This window comes from Pleurodeles waltl, chromosome 8 (assembly GCF_031143425.1).
Source record: "Pleurodeles waltl isolate 20211129_DDA chromosome 8, aPleWal1.hap1.20221129, whole genome shotgun sequence".
In the NCBI taxonomy this organism is placed as follows: Eukaryota; Metazoa; Chordata; class Amphibia; order Caudata; family Salamandridae; genus Pleurodeles; species Pleurodeles waltl.
This window is the reverse complement of record NC_090447.1, coordinates 1,328,693,116-1,328,706,221: the sequence shown is the minus strand read 5'-3', so window position 1 is coordinate 1,328,706,221 and position 13,106 is coordinate 1,328,693,116. Positions and strand designations below refer to the sequence as shown.

General features: G+C 46.6%; 1 protein-coding gene across 2 annotated transcripts in view; it reads left to right on the top strand.

Annotated features, from left to right (window-relative positions):
• CUL5 (cullin 5) overlaps positions 1-13,106 on the top strand; it is a 497,462-nt gene that overhangs the window by 371,869 nt on the left and 112,487 nt on the right. For both annotated transcript variants that reach the window (XM_069202325.1, XM_069202326.1), the window contains exons 14-15: positions 5,298-5,421; positions 5,674-5,849. In XM_069202325.1, coding sequence (XP_069058426.1) covers positions 5,298-5,421; positions 5,674-5,849 — 300 coding nt within the window. The remainder of the gene's footprint in view (positions 1-5,297; positions 5,422-5,673; positions 5,850-13,106) is intronic.

Here is a 13,106-nt window from a genome sequence, read left to right as displayed (position 1 = left end):
TCCCAGTGTTCATAGTGTAGAAGATTTGCCGGCATGGGGTTGCGGAGCCGCACCCAGAGGGGATTTGTGAGCAGGTATTCTTTGCGCTTTCTCCAGAGAAAAGAAAGGAGTGATGTTGTCTAAGGGGTAAATGATTTGAATCAGGACTCCAGTTGCGAGAGGGGGTGCTGGCCTTCAACCCCTTCTGCCAATCCCAGGATTTGCACATTGCTACGGCGGGAGTGACCTTCCACATAGTCTACTCTGTCTTCAAGATGTCAAACACAGACTTAAACGTCTCAAGTCGCCTCCTGGGTGTCAGCCCCCAAGGGTTGCAAGGTATCGAGGGCCTTTTCCCAATCCAAGACCTTGTCGGCAAGCTTGCAGTGATCGTTCCACAGAAAGCTCAGCTCGCTGACCAGTGTTGTGAGCTTGGTTTCCATGAAAATCCAAGAATGTTTGATGGCAGCCAGCACCTGTTCCACCTTGTCCAACATGGAAGGTAGTGGGGTTGCTCCCAAGAATGACAGAGGAAGGAACCACCAGAAGCGGCGCGGGTATAGCAATGCCTGCCCATTGTCTGTGGTTTAGTGGGAATAAGGAGCAAAGGTGAGACCAGAGCTGTGCAATATACTCGATAGGGCAGCGGGTGTAGGCTGGTTCGTATGGGTAGGCTTGGGCTCGCCAAGACTGAGGAGGCGTGTCCAAATCAAGCAACTGGAATGTCCATTATAGTGGATAGCCCTTCCTGTAGTGGCAGTGGGATGGAGAATCCAGAGGGGAAGCTGCAGTGCTGACCAGTTGGGAGAGGCCAACCCAGGGTTCTGCAGGTGTTGATAGTAAGCCAGAAGGAGGCTGTTATTAGTCTTTAGTGTGCTACTCATTCCTCCGCGCACCTTGAATTGAGTTCCAGCAAGGTGTGGGGGGGGGTCCATGGATGTGGGGACAAAGACAGCAGCAGGTTGTCACTAGTCGGCAGGGAAAGGGGACAATGTATTGCACCCCTGTTTCACAGCGTGGCCATTGTCATGCAAATGGAAGGGGGGTGTGGAGGGCTCGACGCCACCTACTTACAGTTGTATCCAGAGTTAGATGGAGTCCAGGGACGTACAGGTGCAGGCCAATGTCCCCCTGGGGCCCATCGCCATGGGGCAAGAACCTCAACAGCAAAGTGATTGCTTCAGGGCCCGCCTTCCTGGGCAATGCTCAGAGATGGTGTAGGGCGCCTTGTCTCTCCAGTGCCTCAAGACTAGCACCGACAAGGGTAGTTTAGGGGTTCAGCAAATGTAGGCGAAGGAGTGCAGCAGCGCTTGTTGTGACTGAGGCGACTATCCCCCAGGGCTGGCTCCCTTAAGCAGTGGAAGCCGTCTTCCAGGCCGGAGCAGGGAGCGTCACGGCCTGTGCTGTTTCTGCCAGGCCCCACGGATTACAATGAGGAGGGGGCAGTGAAGGGAATCATTGGAGCGTAGGTGCAGTGGGATGGTCTCCCAGGCCCAGCTGCCAAACCAGCCCTTGAGGGAGTCCCCCAACTGGGCACAGGACACTGCTCCTAAATTGCGTGCCAGCGGTCCGGCTGCTCGTCAGCGTCTCCCGAGCGCAGGGCTGGAGTGACGGGCCACAGGAGTTTGGGCTCGTCTCAGAGCACTGCAAGAATCTGGGAACTCCAGACTTCCATCTCAGTCAGATGAAGTGGGGAACTCCAGTGCGCACCAGGAAGCACACGGGGACCCGATCAGTCAGGCCCTTTCACTGAAGGCTGCCAGCGGCCATCAGCTGCCACAGAAGGAGCCCAGAGTTGTTTACCAGTGTGACGTGGGGGCTTCAAAGCAGCATTTTGTCTTCCCCGCCAGGTCTTTGACCCTAATGGAAGCAGATGTTACTGGTCAGTGCACAGAGCATTATTGGGATGCGTCCGCCACCTTGGCTGGCTTGGCCACCCCCCACACACTATTCCAAAACTGTTAGTCTAAAAAAGTTACCTTTTGAGAGATTGCCACACAGAACGTCTCTCTGCGATAACAGGTAAAATAATTTATCAAACGCAGTTACTTGTGGCATAATCACTTGTTTTTAATTTTACAAACTGGACAGTCCCCGTTGTCTCACATTGGAAACACCCCCTCAGGATGCCAGAAGACCTGCGGCTCATGCTTGTTACATTTTCATATCAAAGTGTCTTTCTGTAGGCTGTTCGCTAAGGTGATATGTTCTTTATTTACTAAATGTTTTTACATTCTAGAATGTGATACCTTTCAGATTCTGAACATCTTGCAATATTAACTGCTCATCATAGCAGTGATGGTATTCCCATGTTAGATTACCAGTTAAGTATAATTTTGAAGGGGCTCAAAAGTAAATTTTCTTTTGCTGAAATATGAACTTCTTTGGACTGAAAGTTAGACCAGCAAACCATAATGTTGCATTTGAACTTATATGCTGATATTTGATTAAATTAGCCTTAGCAGCAGGCTTCTAACACTTCTGCACTTAGATGTTTATTCTGTGTAAAAACATTGCAGTTGTGCAAATCTGTAAGATGGAAAGTGGCTCTGATGGATAGTTCTAACTACAGATTCCTCACCTTTACAATATTCCTCACGCGCTAGATTGGATCCTGGAACTTTTCATAACAGTGTTGTCACAATTGACTTTGCTCCTCCCTAAAAGAGACAAAGCGGAGCCACATATTGCACCACCCCTGCATGCTGAAGTCCATTCCTTTCTTTCTTTGCCTTTGAATGCAGATCAGTAGCTTCAATTCAGCTTTCTTCTGTCTTTCAACAACTCCCAAATGGTGAAATCTAGTGTGCAAAGGAACAATGGCCCTCATTATGACCCTGGCGGTGTTGCACCGCCAGGGCCAACGGGGGCGGGAGCACCGCCGACAGGCCGGCGGTGCTCCCTTGGGCATTCTGACCGCGGCGCTTTGGCCGCGGTCAGAAATGGAAAACCGGCGGTCTCCCGCCGGTTTTCCGTTGCCCATTTGAATCCCCCATGGCGGCGCAGCTCGCTGCGCCGCCATGGGGGATTCTGACACCCCCTACCGCCATCCTGTTCCTGGCGGTTCGCCCGCCAGGAACAGGATGGCGGTAGGGGGTGTCGCGGGGCCCCTGCAGTGCCCATGCCAATGGCATGGGCACTGCAGGGGCCCCCGTAAGAGGGCCCCGCTAGTATTTCACTGTCTGCATAGCAGACAGTGAAATACGCGACGGGTGCAGTAGCTCCCGTCGCACCTTCCCACTCCGCCGGCTCGATTACGAGCCGGCTTCATGGTGGGAAGGTCGTTTTCCCCTGGGCTGGCGGGCGGCCGCCCGCCAGCCCAGGGGAAAAGTCAAAATACCCGCCGCGGTCTTGCGACCGCGGTACGGTATTTTGACGGCAGGACTTTGGCGGGCGGCCTCCGCCGCCCACCAAGGTCCGAATGAGGGCCAATGTCTCTTCCCAAAACTACTTATTTCAAAATATGTTGTGACTGCAGAAAACTTGTCAGTCACGGCACTGAGGTGTGGCTTTGATTTTTGGGCTCTGGGTTAAACTCTCAAGTCCTTTAATAAATGAGCCCTCATGCACTCAAAAGCAATACAGTACCATGAAGTGAAGCTGTACGTCACCAAATGTCTGAAAAAGCCATGGACCTTCAATAAGCCCCAGCCCAAATCTACGTTGAAGAGGGACTTAATCCCTTCTCATTACTCTCTACCTAAAGAGGATTTGCGAGGCCATCGAGGTTCCACTTAGTCTCGCTCCCAGTCTTTGATTGAGGAGTAGATTCCACAGTTGCTCTCAATGAGCTGTGTTCCTCAGGCAATCATCAGACTGGAACAGATCGATAAAGAAGGTCATTCTATGCTCCTCTGGCACCCTCTTGTGCGCCTTTGGGCCCAAAGGATCTGCAGCGAGGCACCATTTGGATTGCTACCAGGGGAAACATCTTCATCACCATCTGAGAACCCTGGAGCCCACCTCCAGGTGCCAACTGATCTGGCTAACCCAAATCCGGCTTCTTCACCATCCTGAACAGGCTGTCACCACTTCCTTGGCATGCTGAGTACCTTTTCTTGGTACATGAATAGCCCTGACGTAGGCATCAGTGACCACGTTCACACCACACTGCTGCCTTGACAGTTGAGTCCAAATGGGAAGGGCATTTCACTGTTTGGTCCTGCAAGATTTTCTGATCCGAGCATATTCCACAGAACCACCATATTCGGGAAGTAGTGCTTTGATATTTGTTCTAAAGCTGAGAAATCTGCGGTTAGAAGTAAACATCAGAAGCAAATGTACTTACATTTGGTAATGCTATTTCTGCTGGATATTCTGTATAACTGCAGATTCCTCACTTTCCTCCCACCTCCCCATTCTCTCTTTTCTGCATCTAAAAAGGTAAAAAATTAGAGATCTGCACACTGCTACTGACAGTTGTTGGTGCTCCATGTTCAGGAGCATGGAGAGAGTCCAGTAAGTGACTTGTGTATGCAGGTGTGGCCCTTTTGTGCAGCTCTCCTCTGACACTTCCGTTACAGTACAAATCTGATGCAGAGCTGCATGGCACCACCTAGCAGCAAGCAGGAGTATTGGTATGGATCCAGTCTGGCTCCTGGAGATTATTCTAAAAGAATCTGCGGTTAGATAGAGTAACCACCGGAGATAATGTTACTGAAGGTAAGTAACTTATTTTTCCAGCCCTCACCAATCACTGTTAGTATTTTGTCCCCAATGCTGATGTCCATTTGAGTCAAAGTACGTTACAAATTTTAACAAGTCATTTTATTTTGCCTCAAGCCCTCATACTTGTTTACCACTTGTTGCAAGTATTTTTTTATACAGTAAACATAACCTTGCCAAAGAGAAGAATAGGTATTCTGGTAAGTATTTACCCCTGAGAGTGTAGGGAAGGTTTCTTGAGTGTTATTTAATGCTTTTAGTGATCATTCCTCAATGTCCTCCTTTCCATGGATATTCACTGTTGATTACTGTAGTTTATGTGCGCATACTGAAGATGCTAGAGAAGCATATGTTCTTACATGTCTTGCTTTTGTATCTTCTGCACCTTATCAGTTGACATGTACTGGTATTCTAGTGCCATAGTCCTACAGTACTGATCTGCATCATTTGACCTAGACTGAATGGCATGCCTAATGATGTGGTTTGAATCATTTGCCAGAAAAGTACATGTGTACTTATTTGTAAGGAACCAGTGCAAGCTCATTTCCATATATGGTGCATTTTTATATCAATTTTTTTTACTCTAGTATGGATTTCTGTTTGAGTATGTTAATGTTTAAGAAATGACTTTAAACTTTTTTGTTTTTTCACAGGAAGTTGGTATGCCTGCTGACTATGTGAATAAATTAGCTAGAATGTTCCAGGATATCAAAGTGTCTGAAGATCTTAACCAATCCTTCAAGGAAATGCACAAGAGTAATCGTTTAGCATTGCCAGGTATGTTTGCCTTTTAACTATATTTTAAGGCTCTTCACTGGTTTCTTTTCTTTCAAATAGGTCAATGTCTTTCAGTATACCTATTGCCTTGTTGTCTGTCACTTTTATCCTAACATTTTGTGTTTTAAGGAATATTATTATGGAACCTTAGTACATTGTATTACTACAGTGTACATTGGGTTAGAAAAATGTTTTTTTATCAATTTGAAAAGTTTTGTTTGTGCTCAGCTTTTAATATTTCATTTTATTCAGCTGATTCTGTGAACATAAAAATTCTAAATGCTGGTGCATGGTCACGAAGTTCTGAAAAGGTGTTTGTGTCGCTGCCTACTGAATTGGAGGACCTTATACCAGAAGTCGAAGAATTCTACAAAAAGAATCACAGTGGCAGAAAACTCCACTGGCATCACCTCATGTCAAATGGAATAGTGAGTCAAAAAACCTTTGTTGGCATACTGTGTTTTCCATTATTTCATGCTTTTCAAATACAGTCAAGAGCCCTATGAACTAGTTTACAGAGCTATAAAGGAACATTTCCTTTGATGTTAAATTCCAAATTATTGGCGTCTGTACTGAAACAAATTCATAAATTTCAATGAATTCCTAAACCATTGATTCATCCAAATGTGACTCTTCGTTACTCCTTCAAACACACCGTAGTAATCCTCCTCTCTAGTGGAAAACATACTGTTTAAATATGCGCTGCTGGTTTGCTAGTAGGGCACCATCAATCTGCCTCTCTAGATAGGTATGTCATCAACTTCCCACCATTCCACATCTTGGCTAAAGATTGATTTCCTGCTGCCTACATTCTTGTGGAGATTTTTTGGTTTGCTTCTACAGAGGATTGCTCCATTTCCTCCATGCAAAGGTTCCCTTTCTCTAACTGGTGTGTATTTTCAAATATTTGTGACAAGCATTTCACGTTTTGATATATTTAAAAAATATATATATTAAACAGTTGCTCAGTGCACAGTACATACAGATGATAAATCAGTTGTGGAATAGGCATCACGGCCACAGGTCATGGTACAAGCAGAAGAACTGGCCACATCATATATAAAAGCATTTACATTCATGTGATGAAACCACATTCCTATAGCAAACAGGGATCAACATGCCCAGCCCTACCCCCAGGTGCATCTCCCTTGCCCTTCCTGCTTCATCCCCTGTAGGCTCGCCAATTATTCCATACCCTCACCCATTTCTTAAGGCAGCCTCTACTCTGTTATACCACATGTTCCACCTGTTGGCACCAGTTCAGATCAGATTCCCAGTCTTTAACAGGGGTCTGTCTGCTCCCCAGGATCTTGCTAAATGGAGCCCACTGCCACTACCAGCCAGATCTTCGGATACTTAGGCCACACATCCTCGCCTGTTGTTTGCAGTAGATGCCATCGAGCCTCCAGCGGGACAGTGAAACCTCTCTGGCCCATTGGGGGCCGCAGGGGGGTGGAATAGCCCACAGGTGGAACCCTTTCACTTTGTAGATCGCTGGGGTGCCAGGCACTTACTTCGGGCTGCCTCCGCGTGGCCAGGGGCTTCTTCCGCCAGATCACAGGCACTCCACTCTAAGCAGTCCACGACCTGTGTAGGCCCTCCCGCACCACTGCCGGTTCAGTCCAGGAGCCGATTCACGTGGAGGGAGAGGCCCTCTTCTTCTGGCCTCTCCTGTGAAGATATTGCGCCGGGGCCAATGCTTTCTTGCTATCCGGTGGTCTAGCTTCATAAGAAGAGGGGGAAGGGAGCAACAGTGTCGGTGTTCACCGCTGCTGGTCACCAGGTCACTCAGTTGGGCATCACCACCAGCCTGGTCCTGATCACTTGTGCGGTGCTGCAGGTTTCTATCTGGCCTGTTTGCTCTACACAGTCCGTCAGCCACCCCTGCAAAGGCACGGCCCGGTGCTGGACGCAACGCAGTCCACCTCGTCTTGCTGAGTTTTCAACTGCAGCTGTCTCTCAGGATGAAGTGGTTCTCCTCAAGCCATCCACTTAGTGTTGCTATTCGGAGCTCGCTTCACAGAGATTGCGATGGCATGCTGAGAACGGAGATTTGAGCGGATGGTGGCGTTTTTCGAATCTGTGGTTGCGGGGCTCAGCCAGTGTGCAGCCATCTTAGGTGGTGATCGGCCACGCCCCCGGTTTTTCATATATTTTGTGCACTTTTTTCTCACTGTGAACCTTTTAAGGAGTGCCCCTGCACTCCTAGTACAACACAAGGCAGCAGGATGTGGTGGTTCTTACAATAGTCCTTTCAGAACCAATAGGAAACTAGTTACAATTGAAAGTGTACAAGACATTTCCATGACCAGGAGGCTGGAAATGGATCTCTGAATTCACCCTGTGTGGCTAATATATCGGCTCTTGTATTCTCTGACTTTTACAGTTCTAAAACACATCAGAAAAGATACATGTTGAATCTCCATAAGGGAATTTTCATTGGTAGCCATAAACACTGAATAATCCCCCAAATGTGCAACTCCTGCAGCATGTTGCAAAGTCTATTTTTCTTCATATATGTTTGTATCTATATGCATCTATGTATATGTTCGGATTAGTGCTGTACACTAAAAAGGGGGTGTTGAAGAATGATGCAAGGTCATGTAAATATATATAGTTAATAGTTATAAGTTCTACCCTGCTAAATATATTAATTACATTTTGTGTTTTTTATTATTTTAAAAAGAAGCCAGTAACAATAAAAACTGTTTGGGGTGAAATTGAATTGTTGACCCAATAAAAATGTGCTTTTTAAAAGGAAAACAGAATTTTAAAAAATGAGCTCAGGTATGCAGCAACTTTACTAAGCCAAACATTTAGCACTATACATTTAAAGTAACTTGTACACACACACTCTTGTGGCTGGGTCAACAGGCAGCAGTCAAGATGGCACTGCTCCCAAAACTGCTCTATGTCATGCGCACTTTACCACTGCAACCCTTCCCCTTCCCCCCCAGGTATTAATAAACTGCAGCACCTCAATGATGATTTTGTCTGGGGCGGGAGAAAGGCACATATGGCAGAAAAAAAAACTACTTGGCCCCTGCGGATGGTGGATGGGGCATTCCCTATTCGGTATATTGTGGAATGGACCAGTTTCTGCACAATACCCCGGCTACCTAAACCTCGTTGTCAGCCATTGTATATATTTCGCCAGTCGTGCGGGCCACCATGGGAGTCTGGGATGCAGTGCAGTTCCAGCATAAACTCTCCTCCCACATATCACCCCTGGCACCCTTTTATAGGCAATCCCGATTTTACACCAGCAGCACAGGGCCCATCCTTCAATACTTGGCAAACGGCTGGCTGTAAGAAGCTGGGAGATGTCTTCAACCTGGAGGGCATCATGGATTTTACACAACTTAAAGATCATTATGGCCTCCCCTCCATTGTTTACTGGCAATATATGGCGTTTAGGCACTGGTTACAGCAGCCCCACATTTGGCCTCACGCAAGTCTCCACCTGTCCTCGCTTGAAAAGTGTCTGATCACTCGCTCAACTGATAAGCGCATACTCTCAGACATATATAAATTCCTTATCGCTCCCCTAGAACCCTGCAAATCCCCAGCGCAGAAGCCCTGGGAACTTGAATGTGAATGCACCTTCACCGTCAAGGAGTGGAGAGTCGTTTGGCGCAGAGCCAGCACATCTGTTTGCAGCGCCATGGATCGATGCTTAAGATTGTCCACTACTGGTATTACACACTAGCTAGATTAGTCAAATGGAAAAGGATAGCAACTGGAGGTGTTGGAGACACTGCGGACAACCAGGTACGCTCACACATATATTGTGGCACTGCCCCAAGATTCAGCCATTCTGGGAGGATGTGTTGTCAGATACTATAAAATATGGAACACATACCTACACCGATTACCCCAGCTACATACTCCTAGGGCTACCTAACCCGCTTAAAGTCACCGAAGGGGCGAGCCATAATGCTAGCGCTGGGGGCGGTAAAACAAGTCTTATTGGTACACTGGGGATCAGACCAGGTACTGACCCACCTGGACTGGTTCTATAAACTGTGGGATCTTTTAGGCATGGAGAAGCCAACAGCAACCACGTCACATACATTGCCGCGTTTTAAGAAACCTTGGGAGACTATATACACTTTTTGTCCGATGAAATCCGAGAGCTCACATGTCTGGTATAATTACAAATCCTGGGTCTCACATGCACGCCCCACATTACCTACTGAATATCAGAAATGGCACCCTGTACGTTTTTATTGCCCACCTTTTAGGGGCATCTTGCTAATAGCTATGAGGAACTATCAAGGATTTACCTCTTATCCTTACCTTTTACTTTCCCTAGCCCTGCCCCCTACCCACTGATGCCTCTTTCCCTCCCTTTCTTCTCCTGTTATTGTGCTTTCATTCTTTAATCCCTCCGGCCTTTGGTTGTAGGTGGAAGTATGTTTTATAATCTTTTTAAAAAACATAAACTGACTAAAACCATTAAGTAAGTAGTACCTCCTCCTCCATCCAATATTAGGTACTGGTAGCTGATCCTGCAGGTGTTTGTTTTATTTTTTAATAACACAATTGGAGTAAGCTGGCCTGGTGTGTGGTGGGTACCTAAGGTACTTACACCTTATATGAGGTCCAGGTATCCCCTATTAGTGAAGTGTAGGCAGTGTCTAGAAGCCAAGCTCTCTAGAGGTAGCTGTGGATGAGCAGCCAGGGCTTATCTAGGAGTCATGCAAAGCTCATGCAAAACCACTGTAGTCACACAGCACTTACACACATGAAAGAAAATACTTGGTTGTACAAAAATAAAGATACTTTATTTTTGGTCACACAATACCACAAATTACTAGAGAGGCAACCCTCCAATAGGAGATAAGTAATACACTAATTATATACACTAGTAAATAGTAGTGGACATAGAAAAGGTTAGAAAACAGTGTAGTTGCAAATAAACAATAGTGACCCTAAGGGGAGCCTAAGCCATATAAAAAAAAAAATTGAATGTGAACACAGGACCCCCACCTAGGTAAGTGTAATGTGTACAGCTTAGCTGGGAGTACTAGAAAACCACAGATGTAAGTAACACAGTAAACCCCAGCAACCAGGAAAGCAGGAGTAAATCACTGGAATTTCCCCAAACCACCGAAAAGGAAGGAAAAGAAGACACCCAGACGAGACTGCAAGAAACCAGTGGTATCCTGGAGAGGAAGACTTTTGGAGAGAAGGGGCCAAGTCCAAAAGTCACAGTGGAGTCCAGGAGGAGTAGGAACTACTTCCCACCCAGCTGTACTTGCAGGAGTTGGTCGACGGTGATGAAGAACAGGTCAGCACTGCAGACCTGGAGCCGGAGAAGAGTTCCTGAGGCATGCAGAAGACGGCCCACGATAGAAGGAAGATTGCAGACGGGTGTCTGTGCAGGAATTCCACCAACAAGCCTTGGCAAAGATGAATATTGCAGTTGGTGAAAAAGTGGTGCTGCCTGGGGACCAGCAAAGCCCAGGAGGGGGAGTCACAGGGGATCCTCAACGACACAGAGGGCCCACTGAAGCATAGGCAGCACCCACGGGAGTCCCACAGGACGGGGACACAGAAGGAGCCCACTCAGCACTACAGAAAGGGATCCCATGCCGCAGGAGAACCACGCAGAGGGCTGTGGGTCGCAGGAAGGAGTGCTGGGGGCTGGCGCTGCATGTAGCCTGAAGTTCCCTTAGAGGAGATGCAAACAAGCCTTGGCAGCTGCACGGGGGTACTGTCCTGTGTGGGAAGGCAAGGGCTTACCTCCACCAAAGTTGGCAGCTGGCAGAGAGGACCAAGAGGACTACTACAGACCACCATCCGTGATGCAGGATCCACGCAGCTCAGTAGGAGAGGATATCTACGCAGCCAGTTGTCGTTGCAATTGGTGCCTGTGGATGCAGGGGAGTGACTGCTTCACCCCAAAGAGATTATTTCTTTATTCTAGTGCAGGCTGAGAAAACGCTGCCCTCAGTGGATGCACAGCCAGTGGAAATGTTACAGAAGATGATAGAAGCCGTGGAAACAATGTTGCAGAAGAGTTCTTCTTGGAGGGTCCAGTCGCAGTTCCAGAAGTAGTAGCAGATGTTGCCAAGGAATCCTTCTGGAATCTTGCAAGCAGAGTCTGAGCGCCCACCCCAGAGGAAGACCTAGAGGACACAGTCAAACACACTGCCAACAGGCAGAAAATGGGCTAACCATGCCAAGAAAAGAGGGTACTTTCCTACAACAATCCAGTTGCACTGGGCTTCGCCTTCACATTCTGTCCTTCACTTGACAGTTCCAGTGACTTTTCCAGTGAACTTGAACTAAAATAGTGTGTACTTTCCATTTCACCTAGGGAAGATCAACACTGTGTTTGGTTTTTGAGTTGCACTTTCTACAACAAAAATAAAGTGGTTGAGGATGGTTAAGGCAGCTGTGTGATGTTTGTCAGACTGTCACACTCCTGAAGAAAGCCTAATTTGCCAGAGCTCATCCAGAAGAACTGTGAAAGAACAAAGTCGAATTTTCAAGGGAGGGTGACAAGACATCAGGAATCATGAGTTATGGGTAGGATAAGTTAAAGCAATGTACACCTGCCTAATGGAGAAGACTGACCAGTATACCTAAATGGTGTAAGTCTTGTGTCACTTGCTTACAAGTCAAACACTGCAACACAACAAAAGATGTTCCGGGATGCTTAATACTGATGTCAGGTTCCCCATTCCCTTTGAATCATCTATCCACTTTATGTTGAAATCTTATCAACAAAGACAGTGACTCCATTACAGTTTGCAATTACGAGACGACCGATTTTATAAATTTTGTTTGTTTAGTAGAGATGTCATGATAAAAAAAACTGAAATTCCTGAGCAAGAAACCATCCTTACAGTTTCCATTGTATGTGCCAAAACTGTGGTTATTTCTGACCACACGTTCTTCCAAGTATGTCACTAAAAAAAGTAAAGATCTACAAAATAGCGTTCAACACATTCTCTTCATTGTAGGCCATGACTTAATTCTGTGATCCAGGGGGTCATGGAATTCTGTAATGATTAAGAACCTCTATGTATTCCAGAAACCCAGTTCCTACACAATGACCTAAGACTCCTTGGTAACTCAAAACACCTCAGCAACCAAAAAATAACACTAAATAAAGGCGATACATGGTATGGGTGCAGCCAGGCACCATATGCACCAGGCATAGACTCAACTCTCGAACCTCAGTGGGATGCTTACTTCCTGATTTCATCTGACCCAGCCCCCTACCTGCTTTTCATCAGTGCAGTGTCCTGTTGACAACATGAAAATCTTTCAAGACTTGTTTTGTGCTGGAGGCAGCCAAAGTAAAAATTGCAGTCCGCACCTTTGAACAAGATCTATTATTTTTGAGACTGTTTTCAAACTGAAGATCTGTTTTCACTGGTTCCAGGCCCTCTCAATCTGCCATCAACCTCTGTCTGCAGTATCACATAAGGTAAAATGGCGGGATGGGGATTCAAGAATCAGTTTTTTTCTGAAAATTAGTTCTCTAGCAGACTATTTCTTTTATAAGAAAGAGATGCATTGGCTGCACCAACCCCCACCTCTAATAAAAGGAGCAGACAGCTAGATGCTGTAGGCTGTGGATACACACAGTAGATTTTCTATACCCAATAAGTCTCATGCTCTAAACATTTACCTTTTCTGAGTCATGTCAGTCACTAGGAAATATCTGT